This window comes from Myripristis murdjan, chromosome 16 (assembly GCF_902150065.1).
Source record: "Myripristis murdjan chromosome 16, fMyrMur1.1, whole genome shotgun sequence".
Taxonomy (NCBI): Eukaryota; Metazoa; Chordata; class Actinopteri; order Holocentriformes; family Holocentridae; genus Myripristis; species Myripristis murdjan.
Genome location: NC_043995.1, coordinates 17,031,522 through 17,051,232, shown reverse-complemented (window position 1 = coordinate 17,051,232; position 19,711 = coordinate 17,031,522). Strand labels below are relative to the sequence as shown.

At 41.6% G+C, this 19,711-nt stretch overlaps 1 protein-coding gene across 2 annotated transcripts; it reads right to left on the bottom strand.

Annotated features, from left to right (window-relative positions):
* Positions 1-9: 9 nt before the first annotated feature.
* ankrd28b (ankyrin repeat domain 28b) lies at positions 10-18,927 on the bottom strand. Of its 2 annotated transcripts, XM_030072094.1 has the most exons (28): positions 18,901-18,927; positions 13,658-13,741; positions 13,026-13,104; positions 12,120-12,190; positions 11,810-12,010; positions 11,053-11,140; positions 10,591-10,733; positions 10,194-10,406; positions 9,720-9,798; positions 9,473-9,587; positions 8,815-8,897; positions 8,428-8,491; positions 8,250-8,318; positions 8,016-8,156; positions 7,707-7,818; positions 6,708-6,734; positions 6,480-6,554; positions 6,172-6,373; positions 5,958-6,045; positions 5,750-5,867; positions 4,779-4,998; positions 4,313-4,400; positions 4,144-4,227; positions 3,798-3,943; positions 3,586-3,668; positions 3,378-3,460; positions 3,116-3,207; positions 10-1,720 (listed from the first exon to the last, which is right to left on the bottom strand). In XM_030072094.1, exons 1-28 carry the CDS (start codon positions 18,925-18,927, stop codon positions 1,437-1,439), a joined length of 3,159 nt encoding a protein of 1,052 aa, XP_029927954.1. In that variant the 3' UTR covers positions 10-1,436. The 2 variants fall into 2 exon arrangements, with proteins under 2 accessions (XP_029927954.1, XP_029927955.1); XM_030072095.1 differs by lacking the exons at positions 13,026-13,104; positions 13,658-13,741; positions 18,901-18,927 and adding an exon at positions 12,967-13,009.
* Positions 18,928-19,711: the final 784 nt, after the last annotated feature.

The window sequence follows — 19,711 nt, the reverse complement described above, 5'->3', positions numbered from 1 at the left end:
AGACTCGTGTTCATTATTAAATAACTCATTTATTCATTACTCATAAAATATACAGCAATCTCAGGTACTGAAAGAATTCATGGGAGCATAGAATTCACAGTCATAATTTTTTATATACATGCTAGTTTCATCCCTCTAAAAGAAAAAAAATTGAGGAAAGGCATCCTCTCCCATTGTTGATGAACCTAGCAAATGTATTGTACATTATTTCCAGTTAAAATTATTCTTCAAAAGACAAACCTGTGGAGTTTTGAATCATGTAGGATTGAGTGGTTTTCTTTTCTTTTTTTTTTTCAAAGAAGTTAAAGCAAGCAAAACCTGTCAAACAAACACTGCCTAATATCAGAGCAAAAGAAGGAAAAAAAAAATCAGTCTAACAGGAACAAAAGCAAAAGAAATGTAAAAATCAACCGCTGCCCTACCATTGGTTTACAGTGTTTCTCCTCAAAAAGCAAGGCATGCTGAGCCTCATATATCTCAGTACTGGATCAGTGCTTTTTACAAATGTAGTACTTACCTAGTGTGCATCATTGTTTACTTTTACAGCTGCCCCTACAAACCCATCTTTTCTCAGTAACTAATGAAGGCACAAAATGATGACATATAAATAGAACTGAAAGTACACAAATAATTTATTTATGAAATACTAAACCGCAATGAACAATTCATAATACAAAGGTAAAGTTGATCAACTTAAAAGTAACCTGTTGCACATAGCAAATATTTTTAAATTATTCAGGTCAGTAATTATGATTTTTCTTTTTCTAGAGGGCAAGGAGTTTAAGACATGAATATGGGTATATTAAAACTTTGATCTTAAAAAATAAATGATTTCCCCTCTTTATGAATTACAGACTTGGAGGATAAGTGCGTTCTGACGGTTGTAGTGTGCGGATATCAGCCTCCAAACAAAAAATTAGAAAAATGAAACCTGGCTCCTTTGTCCCCCCCCCCACCCCCGACAAACGACCCAAAAATTCTCAATCCCATTTACACAGTTAAAACTGGGTTAAAATGCTTCTACATCTTTTGGTCCCTGTCCGTTTTGCTTTCTGTGAAGTGCTACTATTCCCTCTTCAACACGTTATTGCCGTAAAAACAAAGCGCTGTCCGCCCAACACGTACAGTTTCTAGCACTCGAGAAGGTGGTGTGTTGGTGAAGCAGCATTGAGCTGAAGTCCAGTATCTGCTGGAAAGACACCTGGTGCTGGATGAGGTCGGGATGAGTGCGGGCCAGCCTGCTGCACCTCCTCCCTCTCTTGCTTTCTGGGGGACTCTTAAGGCTCCTGTGTGGGCTTGTCTCTTCTCCTGCCCTCCCAAGCTGGCGGTGGGTGATTTTAAGACACAGTGTGTGTGTGTGTGTGTGTGTGTGTGTTTGTGTGTTTGTGTGTATAGTTATGCATTTTGTCGCTCCGTCCTGCACCGGGCCAGTCCTCTCAGTACGTCTCTGAATCTGAGTCGTTGAGCTCCTCGTCCTTGTAAAAGCCGTCATGATGGCCAATGTTGTTGAAGCTGCAGTAGGAGCTGTGCTCACTGCGCAGCACGGGCAGGCTGTCGAAGGTGACGCTCTTGGAGGGGCTGGTGGTGTAGTGGTTAATGGCACTGAAAGGGAGGGTGGGTGCCGGCGTGCAGGGAGACACAGGCATCATGGTGGCTAAGATGAGGGCTAGGCAGTCTGCCACGTCTTTGTTGGGGGCACAAGCCAAGGCGGGTGTGTAACCTGGAGCAATGACAGAGTAACAGTGAGAGTGACATTTCATGGCACATGGTAATGCTTATTTTTATTTTTCTTGGTCACCCCACCCCCTCTGCCCTCAGCATTTTTTTTTTTGCTCCTTTTGGACTGAATATGAGCAGAGCACTCATCCTGTGCAGTAGCCTGATCCTAACTCGATGCTTTGACTGTTTTAACCACTGAGTCTGGGTAATTTGCTCTGATGTTGTGCACAGTGCTCACATCACCACTGGGGAGGCAGGTGTGACTGGAGCATTCTTTCTGATCTTGTCAGAGAAAATATTACCAGGTACAAACATTCCAGCTGATTCACTGTGGAAAACTTTATGCAAACTGCAGCCAGGACTTAGAGATAAATGCCAATTATTAATTTTTTTTTTTTTTTTTTTACATGCTGTGAAGTAACAGATAACCAGCTCTGCTTTCAAAACAAGGGCCAACTTTGGTTATGGCTATGTCCACTGCTTGGGCCAGACAATGGGCATTAATATTTCTGTTTGCCATGTTGTAGGCCATCAGGTTCCAGGTGTTCAGCATCACTGCCTGGCCTCATTTCAGTGACACACCTGGCACCTTACAAAACTCAAAGGCTGAGCACACTCCAGCTGGAAAACCTTGCTTAGCTGTCAGGTTTCTACACTACACTGCTGGGCTGCCTTTCCAAGAGAACTGTCAATGAACTACAGTATGAAATAATATACGTGCACTGCATACTGGCAAATAACCACTCAACTGTAGCACAAGGATTAGTTTTAATTTAAGTGACAGCATACCATATGTTTCCCTCTTCTTTCCTAGAGCTGGAAACTGGCAGCAGGCCTAACAGAGGAGAATGTGCTACTTCCCCATTCTCTGTCCCAAACCGCTCCATCTTCCACTCTTAGATTGCTGAGTTTCTTACAGCACTGGTTATTTGTTGATACTGACACTATTGTTTTTGTTGACACAGTAGTTTGTACTGCCGGCTGTGTGCTGCCAACATTTTCTGATGCTTCAGGCTGCATACTCAGTTGTTTTGTTATCAAAAACTGCCACAATTTATTTGTGCACACAACTCGTAAAGAACGCCCCGGTAAAGAGGTTCGCACAAATCATCTGCGGTGACTAACAGAGGACAGTAGTTACATTCAGCTATGAACATACGAGAACACAATAGATATATAAAAAAGGTGAACAGGGTATAAATGTCTGCCTCAAATATTTCTGATTTTACAAGCATTCAATGAATTAAAGTACATTTTGCCTTGAACCCCTGTTAATTTCTAACTTTGGTATGCAACAATTAGCACTCAAGTTCTACAGGCATGGCTAAAATAAAGCCAAAAGCTGAACAAAAAGCAATGCTGAACAGTAAGGGAACAATCTTATCATGAAACTCACCATTTTCATCGACTGCAAGCACACTAGCTCCCTTTGCAAGCAGTTCTTGCACCACCACAGTCAGACCATTTCTTGCAGCCACATGTAGAGGCCTGAAGGGACAAAATAAAACAGATCTGCTGTCATTCAAGTCAATATTGCATAATTTCAATTTCTACAGTAATAATCCATATCCCCAACAGTAAAACACCAACACTATCAGTCCAGTGTATCACAGATGTGGCAGGAGATATGACACTAATGTGATAAAATTGATACATACGTCTGTAAGGCGGCATTAGTGGCGTTGATAAGGTTCCTGTCTGTAATCTTCTCCAATATCAACAAGGCACTGGTTTCATGTCCCTAAAGAAAATAGAGAAAAATAGCAAAAACAACCAAACAACTTAGAGAGGCACTGCAAAAAACATTGCATATCAACAGAGCTGCTGTAAAAAGGAACACCAGCGCCATCATATGGTCATACACACCTTACTGCAGGCAAGATGAAGTGCAGTGTTCTTCACTGCGTCCTGCAGAGTGAGATCTGCTTTTGCACTGCTGACCAACAGCTCTGAATGTGAGAAAGTGAATGAGAAAGCGAGAAGGAAAACAAATTTAATTCCTTTCTATACTGCATCGATCATTACATCTCAAAGTGAGATCGACCAGTTAGGCGGTAAGGTAAGTGGCGTGTTCTTACCGACAGCGTTGGTCTGGCCGTTCTCAGCAGCCATCATGAGTGGGGTCTTCCCTGTGGTGTCGATGCTGTTGACCTGAGCGTTATGGCCCAGGAGCAGCTGGAGACACTCCACATGGTCAGTGAAGGCTGCTGCATGCAAAGGGGTCCTGCAGAAAAAAAAAAAAAAAAACAATAGGAAAAAGGATGTGTTTTAATGAGAGACCAGTCTAGGATAAGTTTTTTGTGCCAGCTTATAAGAACAAATATTCTTGGACCTTTTATTAATCATTCAGTCTGTGCAGAACATCAGCTTTTGCTTGACGTCTGTGATTACTGTATCACTTTGTTTTGTAACAAGTGTGCTTACCTGTTTTTAGTGTCAGTAGCATTCACAATAGCAGGGCCCAGAGTGTCTATCAGCATCTCAGCGGCACCTTCATTGTCATGGATCCTACAGAAGGGAAAAAACACTGTTATTTTATCAACTACGGGTTATTCTGTCCTCAAAGGCAGTTATTGACAGCGGGGGATCTTACACAGCACAGTGGAGCGGGCTGAAGGAATTGCCTTCGGTCTTGTGGAAAACCTCCTGTTCCAGCAGAACCTCCACACATGTATCATGACCTAGAGGAGAGAGAGAATTAACCATGGTCTGAGCTTGACACGGTCTTGAGGTGCTCACAATTGGGGCTTTTACATTTTTTTTTGGTTTCAAAATTGAAATTTTAGCTGCACAAGAGCTTTTAGAAGCATGGCCTATGAATCTTTGAAGCTCAACTTGCATTAAGTGTTCCTGATTCACTTCTGTAGCAGCAGGCTTTTCTACAGGAGCATACAAGAAATGGCACCACTCTAGAGCTGGCTAAAGCAAATACGCACTCAGAAATGGCTGAAATGAAAACTACTGATTTAGATAAAACATCAGATGTACATTTCTATATCTTCTATATCTCTATAGCTGTTTACTTTATTACAAATATGTCTATAGCATAGTCTCTGTACCGTTGTAACAGGCCCAGTGCAGAGGGGTGTAGCCTTGGTTGTCTGTGAGGACAGGAAGTGTTTCCACTGATTGGGCAGCATGCAGCAGGCCTCCCAGTACCCCAATGTGTCCACATGCTGCTGCCAGGTGGACCGGGGTACGCCCTTTACAGTCCCGCACCAGGAAGTTGGCGCTGTGCTGAAGCAATGCTTCCACACACTCCTCGTGGCCAGTCACTGCCTGAGGCCAAACAGGAGGGAGTGTTAGTGTTAACATTGAAAGCTGGTTGTATCCTGATTTTTTTTTTTTTTTTTTTTAAATTAAAATAATAATAATGATGATTTCATGAGTGATGTCAGATAGATTCTAGTATTGGAGCTTATCCCTTCTGCAGCTCAGAGGGAATATTTGTGCTTATGTGTATGCCTAGAACCAGACACCAGCTGCCACAATTTGGTACTTAAATGGTTAATCTGACATTGTCTTTACAAGGTGTATCACCACACCTCATAAACTAAAAGTCATTTCTGATTGGCTTGCTTGGTAACTGCTTGGTAGGTAGGTATGACCTGGAGCAAGCGGGTAAGCAAACCTGACCAGGCATCTCTAAACCTTTGTCTCTCCATTTGCTATATACAAGCACACAGTTGTCACACAAAGTGTCCAAGGTCTGGCTGCTTTCCACTAAAACTAAAAGCAACAGTGCATGGTGCATGATTTGTAAGCATAGAATAATGTATGGTGACAACTTGGTTCTAAAAAAAAAAAAACAAAACAAACAAACAAACCAAAACAAACAAACAAATAATAAAATAATAATGAGCTGTTGTGTTATGGCTGCCAAAAAACAAAAGGTGACAAAATATGGAACTGCAATTTACCTAAATGCTCAGAAAATATGCTCAGCAGTACTGGTATCAAAGTTTTTCCAACAATAGGTAGCCTCGCCTATGTGTCTGTGCATGCAAGATTGGCAAGAAGGTGTTCTTACTCCTCTGTGCAGAGCTGTCCTGCCCCATTTGTCTTTGGCTTCTACATTGGCTCCTTTATTCAGCAGAGAGTACACACAGTCTGTGTGTCCACTTAGCACCGACAGCATCAGAGGGGTTCTGACAGACAACAGACAATAACCTCAATCATTAGCTTAACATACAACCGCAAAAAAAACCAAAACCAAAACACAGCCAGTTTGTACGTACTGTCCGTTCCCATCTTGAATGTCAACCACACTTTGAAGATCAGCATTTCCGATCAGCAGACGCAAACATTCTGAATGACCATTAGTGGCTGCAGGGAATGAAGAAAACCCCATAAGCATTACTTGGTAATTGAGTCTACAAAATTAAGTGGAGGCAAACTATTATGCCTATTGCAGTTTGACTGAGCTATCAAGTTCCAGGTCCATCAGAGTACCTGCAGCATGGATGGGGGTTCGCTTCTGGGTGAAGTCTTTGACCAGGATGGAGGCTCCCTGGTTGATGAGGACGTCCACACACTCCACGTGGCCCTTGAAGGCGGCCAGGTCCAGAGGTGTCCGCCCCTGGCTGTTTCTCACATCCAGGTCCAGCAGAGACTGTACCAGCACCTCCATAGCATGGTGGTGGCCATGGTATGCCTGAAAAAGAAAATTAAGTTTACATCAGAGACAATAATGTTAACTGATGTGCTCATTATCTGGTGGCTGACAGTGTACGATGAAAGCTGTATTACACATTACTTACAGCAAGGTGCAGGGGGCTGATGGGAGCTCTGACATCGGAGTCATTCAGGATGTCTGTCCCTGAGGTTTCCATTAACTGGAAAAACCAGGCACATTATTTATACCTTCTTTAAAGCATAGTTACTAGCTAGGCCTTCAAGCTCAGTACAACTCATAAAGGAAATTGCGACTAATTTGCTTAAAAAAACACAAATGTACAAAAGGGGATGAAAGTACAAATTACACTCACCACGTCTAGAGGTGTTTCACTAGCAATCTGTAGAAGAATGAAGCAAAAGCAGCAACACATCAGATATCATTCCAATAAAGAATATGGGTGAACTATCAAGATGCTGGCTCTATGCCCAATCTAGGTTTGGGCGTAGCACCCTCCAGCAGGTGAAGCTCTTGGCTGGACAGGTTAAGGTAAGAGGTGGAAGATATCAGTGTTTATCAGAGCACAGTCAGCACATGTTCCTGCAGAATCGCCATCCAGCCATGTTAGGCTCCATTACTTTAGCGTCTTGGGGCTCGCACAACAGAAGTTAGTAACTGGAGTCACTCATTCTGCGCACACATGCACATTTACAGGATAGAGACTGCTTCTATGTATCAGCGACTACCAAGGGTTCCTCCTGTATTTTATAGTGCTGTCATGAAGTATGTACTCCATATTTGCATGGGTGTAAATGTCATCTTTATTGTCAACAAAGAAGGAGGCAACCATAAAGGTTTTGAGTATTCTGTCACCAGGCGGAGTAGCCCAGGTTTGTGTGTATTCTACAACAGCCAACGCAACAATCTGGAATAATGTTACCCTGCATTGTTTTTCCAATGTTCCTCGTCCTCATATTTACTTGCTTATTTCTGGTGAGGCATTCAGGAACAGTTTTGCACATAACTACCAATTGTCATGTCTGGCTGCTGTCCATAAACACAGACCAGGCTCATCTATATACAGGAGTCAACTTTTGTTGTCACTACTCATTTCAATCAGGATTTGGTGCTACTAGTTGTCACTATGGTTAAGAATCAAACTTAGTGTGAGTTTTACTGGATGAAGCTCTAAAATGAGGAGCAACAACCACATTTAACTCTAATATGAATGGGACCTAAGTGCCTCCCTCATACAGCTGTGATTCAACAAAGTGTTTGCTGGTTCCAAGCGACTGCAAGCAACCAAAAACCAGGCAGCACAACGTTTTCATTCAAAATGGAGAATCTGTTAAGAGGGATCAGCAGTTCTCACCAGCTCCAGACAGAGGCGGTGTCCGTATGCAGAGGCGTAGTGCACAGCATTGTAGCCCTGATTGTCCCGGATTCCTGGATTTGCATCATTTCGCAGTAAGTATTCCAGGCACCTGTAGGTACAACAGAGAAGCTGTGGTCAAGGGATGGAAGTTGAGAGTTTAAATGATATGCAGGGAAAGCAGAATCTGTCACATATAATGCACTAGAGGTGAACTTGTATGCCATGCAGATAGCACCCCAAACACCACCTTTCTCCTAAATAACAACCACGTCATATATCAAGTCAAATTAGGAAATTATTACTGACTTTCCATCTGTGTCAGAGGCAGCGGCGTAGTGGAGAGGAGTGCAACCCCGTTCATCCAGGTCATTGACGCTGGCCCCTGAGCCCACCAGAGCGAACAGGCACTGGTAGTTACAGTTGGCAGCAGCGTAATGCAGAGGGGTCCTGGAAAAGCAAATACACTTCAGCTCACTGTTCAAATACGAGAGCGAAATTACACAAACTCTAGGTCCAAATCCACTATTGAATGCTACGGACCTGCCAAAGCTGTCCTTTCTGTTGAAGTCTGCCCCCGTGTTGAGGAGAAGATTGAGACATTCCAAGTTTCTGTCGAGTTAGAGAGAATGGATGTATACAGATATATACTGGATATAGTTTGGATATACACTAACACATGTAATGCAAGGGACAGTATGTTCGACTGTCCTGTGCTCACCCTCCAGCAGCTGCAGCATGTAAACAGGTCCTTCCAAAGTCATCAGGAGTGTCGATATCAAAGCCTGCGTCAGAGGAGAGGATTATGAGCACCACATGACCCACATAAGGTGTAGCTCTGATGACTATAGGTCATCTATCACTCACAGATATCATGCTCTACATATAGAAATATACATGAGGCTGTGCAGTGTCAGGTAAAGGCCTTTTGAATATATCAAAGTGACACCTCACACAACCATACAACTTCCTCAAACTACAATAATGTATGAACAAAAGTATGCAAACAATACATTTCAAGATTTTTTTTTTGTAGTGCAACTTGTTAAATTCGAACTATAGGTTAAAGCTGTATAATATATGTATGTAGCTGTGAAGCGGTGTGCACCTGAAGACAGGAGTTTCCGACAGCAGTCAGAGAATCCACTAAGAGCAGCCAGATGCAGTGGGAACATCCCATGGACCCCTCGTCTGAAAATAAATAAATAAATAAATTAATTAATTAATTAATAAAAAGACACACTCATGGTCATGTATGGCAGTCTCAACCAGGAACTGAAGGGCTGGGGCGATTTATAGAAATTAATATAGAACAATGCAAAAATGTGACAGTACGTAGTGTGGGGTAGAAAGCTGAAACATGCTGTTGTCTACGCTTCGCTGAGCAATCACAAAAAGGACAGTTTGCCCATGACATTTTTAAATTGTTCACATTGTAGCAAGAAAGCAGAGTCGACAGTATACTGCTACACCCAGTCAAGTCTTAAAAAACAGATACTGACAGGAATGTAGGTGCTTACTGTGCCCCTGTACGTCGACACACCCCCTAATCAGCTGAATCAGGTCATTAGGAACACCCTGCGATTTTGTGTCAAAATGGCTGCCGTGGAAAAGGTCTATTCCTGTTGGCCGTGCAGAATCATCTGTATCAGCTACATTTCTTTCAATGCATGTCGACTCTGGAAAGGTATCATGTAGTCTTGACGCAGTGATGAATCTGGAGTGTTGCTGAAAAAGGGTAAGTCACAGAGAATGGATTCACTCACTTGGCTGTGTCAGCTCCGTTGGTGATGAGGGTGTTGATGAGCAGCTCGTGTCCGTATCGAGCTGCGATGTGCAGTGGTGTGTTTCCATTCTTATCTTCACAGTCAATCTCAGCACCTACAGTAACACCGAGCAAGCACCCAAAATTTCACTGAGAGTCACTTTTGACTTCACTGTCCAATGTGAGAAAGTCCATAAGGCCCTTTTTTTTTTTTTTTTTTTTTTTTTTTTTTTTAAAGAGGAGCTCACCGTTCTCTATGACTGCTTGAGACCTTGAAAACCTCCCGTGGATGGCAGTCATGTGGAGGGGCGTCTTACCATCTTTACTCTGCAATGACAGAGACATACACATGTCATAGTCAGTCATAAATTTGCCTCACTACTGCTATAGAATATCATAGTTGACTAAAATGCTTGAGACGTAAATAAAACACTGTGAAACTGCGCTTTTTGTCCTGTAAAAAAAAATAATCAAGATACTACACAATGTACATATCTGCAAATATTGTTACACTGCCACGAGATGCACAGAAAGGTCTTTTGGGAAATAACTAAACACCTAAAGCTAAGGTCTTAGAGCACATGAGTGTTTATTCAGTCATTTTTCTGCAATTGCTATCTAGCTGCAGTAATATGATATGATTAATTAAGTCAGTGATTGCCCTCACAGATCATGCTGAAGAACAACATTTTGTGTGTGGCTGCATCCTGGTCCTAGCTCACCTTGATGTTGACATCAGCCCCGTTGCACACTAGGAGCTCTAAACAGAGCGCCCCGTGGTGCGAGGCAGCCGTAAAATGTAACGGAGCGAAGCCCTTTTCGTTCACTTGGTTGACGTTGGCCCCGCACTCTATGAGCTCATTCACCACCACGTCTTGCCCGTTGTAGCAGGCCACGTGGAGCGGGGTGTTGCCATACGCATTGGGCTCATTGATCTGTAAAGAAACAGGAAACGGTGGCGGTAACAAGATATTTTGTAATATTTTGAAGTTATCTGGCTCACTTGTTAGTTCTGCTTTGTGAAATAACCCCCAGGAAATGTTTTGGGTGCTTTATTGCATCTCTGTTCTTTCCTAAATGCAATGTCTACAGTGTAATAAGAGTTTAGGTAGGACTCACATCCACTCCCAAGTCTAGGAGGTATTTAACAACGCTGATCATTCCGCTGGAGGCCGCTGCATGTAGAGGGGTGTAGGATTTCTTATCTTTGCAGGCGACCTCTGCTCCATGAGATGCCAGGAGCTTCACCACTTCTATGTGCCCTGAAGATAAAAAGAGAAACCAAATGATTCAGTCACATTAGCATTAAATAATGTCACATACTTAATTGCACAAAAACATGATCATACTGGATGGCATTCTCATATCATAAAGGAGGCTAAGATTTTACCACTTACAGATAAAGAGATAAAATATGGATATGGTTGAAATTTCCTTTTTAGCACCAATAGGTATCTTTTTTCCAATACTTGATCCTAGAGACATTCATTCACCTAGAGACATTCATTCAGGTTGAGAGGCTCGATCTAATGTGTGCAAAATTAACAGCGTGATATAAAATCCCTGTTGTGCATTCATTACCCATGTAAGCTGCCCAGTGGATTGCACGGCGGTCTTTCTTGTCGAAGGCATTGATGTTAGCCCCTCTGGAGAGCAAGAGCCTCACCATCTGACAGCGGTAACAGAGAGACAGAACTATCAGGGACGGGGTCTGACACAGCAGTGACCCCAACACTATTGATTCTAGATTACTGCCTTCACTTTACATTGTCAGATCAACAATGACAAAAACTGTTAACACCATCTGTTAACAGCTATTGACAGACTTTAACAGTTGTCTATAATGCATGCAGAGAATATAGAAACTGCAACATCTAACAATTTTATACTATTTTACTGAACTTAATTCACCTGAACCGATCAAATAAACTATATAGCATGAGCATCCACAAAAGCCAACAAAATAAATCTGCATCTCCTTAAAAGTGTGATTCTTTGGGTTTGTGAATTGAAAATCTGATTGCTGTTTGGGCGATTTATATTTGTAAGTATATTATTCTGGCTCCTTGCACTTTGACTAAAAACTAGTGCAAATCTAAGAATATACCATCTCCTTCACACGACACAGGTACATTGAGAGTATACACACTCAAAAAACGAACACTTAAGTTGGTATATACAGTTTGTTACAGTTAATGTCATCAGTGTCTATACAGCCATTTATGTAAATAAAAGGTGAAACTAAAACACTACTGTTACTCAAGTGATTACAGGGCTTCTGCTATGATTCATCTGCAGCTTACAGAAGAATGAAACAACATTTTAGGCCTGAGACTACCTCCAGGTGCCCGCTGAAGGCCGCATGGTGCAGTGCCGTCCGGCCTGCTCTATCTGACACATTCACATTGCTGAGCAGGGGCACCAGGGCTTCAGCGCAGCGGACAGCCTTATTGGCTGCGGCGATATGAAGCGGTGTCTGCCAGTTCTTGTCTCGGGAGTTTACATCTGCAGAGTGTTTCAGCAACACCTGGACAGCCTCCTGCAAGAGGACAGGACATGAAATTTTACACGTTAAGTTGCTTAGAAGTGCGAGTGTGTGAGGGTGTGTGTGTCTGTGATAGAGAACGTACAGGTGCACATTTGCATACCTCACTGCAGGAGGCCACAGCCCGATGCAGAGGAGTGAGCCACTTGTTATCTTTGGCATTTACTCTGGCTCCTAGAAAAGATAAAACACCAACTATAAGACCAAAGGTCTCATGATATCAACTTCATGACTTTTAAATGAACATTTCTAACAGCTCAGAAAATTTTTTGTGACCATTATAGAGCACTGTTCTCTAATATCTCCAGTATATTTGTACTTGCATCTGGAAAAAACTGAGTGAGAAGGCGTGCATGTAGGACAAGCTGACAATGGTTAATGCAGATCTAGCCACATGTTTATGTGGCTGGATGATATATCTGCATTCAGTATGAGTTTAGAAATATGCTATTATACCTCAAAACAGTCTGGTTTATATTCGTGATCCTTGTCTACTGTCTCATGGTTGTCCTTGTCAGGCCCTTTAATAAGTAGCATACTTGGATGTACAACACCATGAGGAATAGTATGGAAAATGTGAGTCACCTTCACCCAGGGTGATTTTTTTTAAGGGTGAAAATACATTAACTGGCATTGATAACCATATTGAAGCACAAATGCTGTCAAACTAAGCATATCAATTTGTCTGTAAATATGATTGACACAATTACCTTACTTCCTAAACAGCCCAATCCCAGTGCATGCTCAAATTCTGTAATAAGCTGCCAACACCTGGATCTTTATTAATGCTGGATGACTATTTGTTTCCTAAACGGTATTAAATGACACCAACAAAGCCTACTGACAGGCAGGTGCTTTTAGACAGACTGCTGGTAATTAATGCAGAGGGTGTGAGATGTGCCCATGTACATATTCAGATTTAAAAGTCTCCTTCTGGATCACAACTTTACCTGACAGAATCAGCAGCTCTATAATTTCTGCATCTCCAAGATAAGCAGCACAACTTTACCTGACAGAATCAGCAGCTCTATAATTTCTGCATCTCCAAGATAAGCAGCAGCATGCAGTGGAGTTCGCTTCTCATTGTCCTGTAATGAGCAAACACAGACAACACTGTACTGTAACTAAAACAATAATTTGCACTCATTTCTTATCTTTGTCTAATTGTACATATGGGATAATATGGTCCTGATGTATTACAACATCAAGTCAGTTATTTATTTATTTATTTTTTTATTTTACAGCACTTTATCATGACAGTACAATGTTGGAAAGAAAATACTTCTACATTTGATGTTACAGCCAAGCATTCACAGCACGGAGGGGGTTAAATACAAATTCGGCTACATAAAAGGCCTTCGAATGAAATTCAAGCAAGTATAAACCAGCCTTATTTTGAAACAAACAGCACCCCAGCCCCCCTCCACCCGAGCAGAGAGCAATAACATAAGCAGAGTCAGTGCATGCAAAAGAGATGGGGACTCTAAAAACCCAACTTTTTTCCTTTTCTTTCAGAATTATCAGAGCTTCTGAAGATAATTACACATTGAAAGGTTGTTAATTCACAGTAGAGCGGATCTTCTTAAAATGTAACACAATAGGAGGAAACAAATGAGATTATTATCGTCCTATTGTGATTACCTGTGTATTCACATCCTCTTTTTTGAATATGAGGGAGCGTACTTCATCTGGGTCCACGTTGAAAATAGCTTTCAGCAGAGCAGGCTGTAAGAGAGATTGGGTCAAAATTAGCAGACATTTTCAGGTTTCTAAACATTACTCTCTCAGGCTTGCACAACAACAATTAAAAAACAGCAACATGCAGTATGAATGAAAACCCTAATTGTACAGCTTAAACAGTATGGCCCCACTGAGAAAACAAGCATACAGAGACCTCAGAGATAAGGATGATTTCAGGGTCCTTGTCCTAAAGAAATATGAAACACATGCGACTCATTCCCTCAGAGAACATATAGTCATGTTTGGACTGGTAAAAAAAAAGTCCTTAAATATTTTTGGTTTCAAACATCCTTGTCAGGCAGATGTTTGTGGGGAGGAAGAAAAAGAACAACACTAGCAGGTTGGTGCATTCTTTTGCACATTTTAACACGATGACGCCACACATCACAACATGATGGAGGCAGTCATTGTGGACTGATTTATTGTCAGCTGCTTGGCTGCCATCATTTCCTTCTGTTCTTTGTTCACACTCTGTTGCCAGACCAGGAAAACATAGCCATACTTCAGCGCATATTAGTGAAATATTACAATCTGGAAAAGAGTGCAGTCCAAACAAGCGCTCCAATGCAGATCACTGACATAGCTAAAGTCCTGAAGTCCAGCACGACCTGATGCACATGAGCCGGGGCCATTCCTGACACTGAACTCCATCTTCGCTTTTCCTCCACTTAGGCACAACTAGCCTCTAGTATTATTTTTCAACAGAGGAATAAAACACTTTGGGGCAAGTTCAAGATACCCAACATGATAGGTAAGAAAGATGAAATCGAAGCCATTTTAAACTAAAACCTCCTAAAGTCTGACTCTCCTCATGATCATGCCATTCATGCCCAGGTATCCTGGACTGTTATTGATTTGGCCCAAATGAAAACCCTCCCATCTAAAGGCTGTATTTACAAAGCATCACCACTGATGATGTATCACTTGAGCTATGATTTTGCTTGTTTTTTTTCTTTCTTGCTTCTTGGGGATGGAACACTATCAGGTCACTATTTGGCTCCATACAGAATAGCTGAGTGATAATTCAACGTTATGGTTTATTGTATTCAAATCTTAATTATTTTGAAATTATGATTTTGGGATACTGTGAAACACAATCCTGTTGTCTCAACTAATAACTTATTAATAACAATTCATTTTAAAACTAACAAAATTGGGAATGAAACATTTACAGTAGTATTGGAAATTTTTATGCATTTTTATTTTACATCACACCCAACATTACCATTGGGTTCTATGAGATGAACACCAATTCAATTTCATGTGATTTTCCATACATACGTCTTTATGGATATCATGACATCGATTTTAATGATATGCCCCAGCCTTATTGATTAATGTCAATGGTGAAATTTCTATCTGTGTCATTTGTGACAAATGATATGATGGAAGTGTCATGTTGTCCATGTTCATGTGTCATGTTGGCCAGCTCCACAATGCACTTCTCTGTCTGATCCATCGCAGCACCCACTGAGAGGGGCTGAGGCTTTGACCAGTTTTCCATCGCCTGCAGCAGGAGGCTGGCATAGAAGGGGAGAACTCTGAGGGTAGGGGATCCCTTCCAGAGGCTGCGACTGGTTACCCATGAAAGAGCCAGATGGAACATTCCTGGCTGGCCACAAAAACTTTTAACTCTTCCCTGACTTCATCCAAGCTGACTAAGAAATATTGATAAGGCATTTAGATCATCAATTTCAGTGTTAAACTTAAGCTCATTATAATACAGGTTCATTTAGGTGAAGGTGTGTCTATGTCATTACCCACCCTGCCTCAGAAAACACACCTAGCAGGTCCATATTCTTTCATGTGAGTTAGCAGCGTAACCTTAGGCTACAGTTGCATCAACTTGTGCGTGATCAAAGATCAATGTCACGATCCCAAGAATTTTGGCAGCTTATATCAATACCAGTGACATGCCACTATTCCTATTCACCTTCATCAAAATCCTATTCACCAGAAATTTAGTGCATTTTAAATATCTAAACATATCACCAACATTAGAAAAAGAGCACTGAGTTCCAAGTGCATCACAAGTCAGTAGCCTTGAAGCAGAAAATTAAGCAGCCAAGCAAAATACTGATTTCAAGTCAGAGACCTGCATGATCCTCTAATTGGTCCTCTGCTGTAACACCACATACAATAGTGTGATCACGTGCTCTCATTTTCTTTTCAAGTATTTCAGAATTTTCACATACAGGCTAAGGCTAACATTAGAATGAGAGTTGCTGAGCTTCATAGCAAGTTACACAACAGATACTAAAAACAATCAGTACCAATCAAAATGTTGGTTTTAACTTGGTACCAAAATATTAATTTTCACGACATTCACAGCTGCACCCTAAGTTATAATGAAATTGCATATTTGAATTTTTTGAATTAAAGACAGCAACTTCCTAAGTACTGATACTTTTGGGAATAGTGTCCTAAAAAAGAAGATTATACATATGAAGGTGCAAAAGTTAATAACTCAAAACAAAACACAACAAATAATCTATTTATTGGAAGCCAGTGTAATGTATTATGTAATGATTCCCATTTGTCTCCAGCATCACATGAGAGCAGGGATGGATGATCTGTCCATGGTCGATGCCAGATAATGGGCCTCACAGATTTCGACATCGAATCCCCCTCCCCCATTTCAAGATGCCAAACACTGTTTTATATGTGTGTTAGGAGCTTATCTCTCTGCATACTATCATTTCCATGAGCAAGATTTGGCTTTCTTGTCACGGTGATGTAGTCACAGTAACATTGATGTAGTATGCAAACCACATGTGTTCCTCACGACTCCCATCCATCCCTCACTGACCCCACCAAGCTGCCAAGCTAGCTGATTAACTAATGCACATCCATGTTGCTCATGAAACTGCACAACCAACAGGGACAGATTCAGCTTTGGCAGGCATCTGGCTTATGTGGCTTAATTTGATTCACAAGCAATGGCAAATATTTTTGAATATAGCCAGCTATGTTTGGATCTATTTATTTTAAGTTTACTGCTTCCCTGTATATTGTATGTTTATATTTCATGGCTCACAAGGACAGAAATATCCACCATCATTCACACGGCAATGCCAAGCAGCCTCACATTTTGCTGATGGGGATGGCCTTTATATTATGCATAGATAGAAAGATAAATAGCTAGACAGCAAAAAAGATAGATAGATAGATAGATAGATAGATAGATAGATAGGTAGATAGATAGATAGATAGATAGATAGATAGATAGATAGATAGATAGATAGATAGATAGATAGATGTTTTTTCCCAAGTCTTCACTTTACCACACTCAAAGATTAAGCATAGACTATATTATATTAAAATGATAATGGAAAAATAGTGTGGATCATTTGTTGTGCTGCCATTCACTTGTCAAGGAGCAGGTACTCAATTAAATGAACAGCCCTATGTGTGCTATTAGAGGAGTGGATGAGGATGTTCCCTTAAAACCAAAAGTAAAACAAGCTATGCTGTCGTATGTAGATTTGAGACATGTGATACAATTTAGCTGTCAATTTACTCCTCAAAAACTATACAAGCTGAGTAGGTACAAGACTCCCACTGCGATCTGGGAAGCTACCAGTCTCATGTTTTTGCAAAACTAAAGACAAGCCCCTCATTCTGTGGTTAAACTGCCCACCAATGTCTGCAGGGCACGATGGAGGTTAAACACTCTGGAGACAAATTCAGGGTAACAAGCAGGCACTTGTGCTTCAGACATTGTTTCATTTGGGTGATCTCTGTATCCCCCGCAGAGAACAGCAAAGACAAAGCTGCATTTTGTTGTTTGAGTTCTTCAGTCCTGCACCAGTGTAGGAGATTTTCTATGCTTCTCAAGCAGCACGACTGTGCACCTCCTCATACAATCCAGCCTAGTTAACACCATCACCATGGAGACGGCTCTCAGGCAACTCCACTTGCTCAGTGGAGTCCAGGCACACGATCATTCATGCACACACACAATAAAAGACACATGCACATGCATACGCTACAAGAATAGCAGGCGTGTGCAACACATACACACACAGAGTCCTTAAATGATAACAGAGAGCTATTCCTGTGTCATAAGTAGGTGTCAAGTGTGAATATACAACACCCAGACATGTCCTCTGGCTAATATTCTGTCATTTCCAATCATCTCACACATGCACAACCACCTTTACAGAGCCATTCAACTGGATGCATGTCATTCACATTATAAACATAAACAGATCTAGACAATAGCAGCTTAGAATTCTCAAATAACCAAAATAATTTAATTAAGCCTGCTTACAAGGCAAAGAGCTGAAGGCCTATGATCAAAAGGACACGCATGTTTTTTGTTTTTTTTGTTTTTTAAAAAACAGGGATATCTGTGCTCTACAAACCACTGAACAAATCACTGAACTGTCCAGTCGCATAAGACAAACAGGGAAGCTGTTCAGAAACCCCGACGCCACAATGACAGTGTGCAAACTAAGTTTCAAAGTATGTGGACCTGTTTGATACATCAACAGAATGGAGAATGAATATGTTCACAGGTTATCTAAGGCATATCACCACCTCGCCAGCTGAAGTGGCATAAATATGTCAAAGCGTCTGATGTTAATGTTACATGACTTGTCAGACCACAATCAACGTGCTGTAGTTATCATGCTAATTGTCCGAGTAATATTACACATCACAGACTTTGTGACTGACTGTTAGCTATATCCAAATCATGGCCACGATTAGAGGGAGGCCACCGACCCCCAGCTTGGTGTTTTAATCACATAATCCTGGCTAGATAGTGTCCAGCTCAGCCTAGCTCTACAGCAGCTCTCACGTATCACATGGGCTCAGGCTAATTGCTGGAAATGAACACAGCAACATTAGCATTAGCTGTCTACTGCTAAACAACCCCCCTACTAAGGTTAACACATTATGCTCGATGTTATCTTTCTGCCACAAAGATTATGACTCCGACTGTGCTCGTTTAACAGTACAATAGCTACCATCTGATATTTGGCGTTTTAAAATCTTTCACACAACGCTTCAGGAAACGCTTTCGTTTCAGGGCATAGTTGGGGACGCTCGGGATACATCCCGCTGGCGTTGTTAAAATCCAGACTGCTAGCCGGACCGACGTTAGCTCAAACTTAGCTTCTGACACAGCTCTCACCTACCTGGTCTCGGATTTTGAGAACCACCATATTTCATCGGTTTTTGCTGCTCTCATGCAGATTCATAAACGCGTGTTCGTCTCCCTGTGAACGGCGGGGTTTGACCGAGCTCTTACGCTGGTTTGTTGCCAGTTTCTGTGAGGCCTAACTTGACGCTAGCTTAGCCCTCTTGCTAGCTTTCTAACCTGCTCGCATGAAGCAACAGAGGAGCAGCGGAAACTCCATAACATTGCCGCCACCATATTTGACCTAGCCGAAAGATGCGATTCAATAGGCGGAACGTGCGCTGGGATCCAGTAAGGACATCGCTGATTGGCCGGTCACCCAGGACTCTGTCACAGACGCACCATATCACCATATTGAGTTTTGTGCTGCTCTGCACGTTCATATCAGAATAGATTTTTGTTTGCTGGACGTGGTTCACATGTTTTAGCCATTTATCCTGAGATGGGATTATTTAATTTAACCACAATTCTGCACAGTGCAATACTAATTCAGCATGTTCAGGAGTCTGTTAGATTTTTTTAAAGGATCATTTGCTGATAAAAAAATACGAGTAGGCAAAGTGAGCGGTGAATACCCTACAGGCACCTCTATGTAGATACCCAGACTAATAGCTTCTCAATAATAGTGATCTTGTTCTTACATTTACATGATACACACATGAAAGCTGTCAAACAGTTAGGCATCAGCCAGTCACTTTTCCACAAGCGATGCTAAAAAGGCACATAAAACATGTTAAGAACAGGTTTACACAGTAACACAATAAATGCAATGCAATCCATGTCTTTTAGTTGCTCTGGGACTGCAAACG

Excerpts from the sequence above, each read along its gene's own strand:
- ankrd28b (XM_030072094.1), bottom strand. The coding sequence starts at position 18,927 with ATGGTGGTTCTCAAAATCCGAGACCAG. Across the intron at positions 10,734-11,052 it reads CCACTGGGCAGCTTACATGG|GGCACATAGAAGTGGTGAAG; the intron begins GTAATGAATGCA and ends TTTTATCTTCAG. Across the intron at positions 1,721-3,115 it reads GCTTGCAGTCGATGAAAATG|GTTACACACCCGCCTTGGCT; the intron begins GTGAGTTTCATG and ends TCATTGCTCCAG.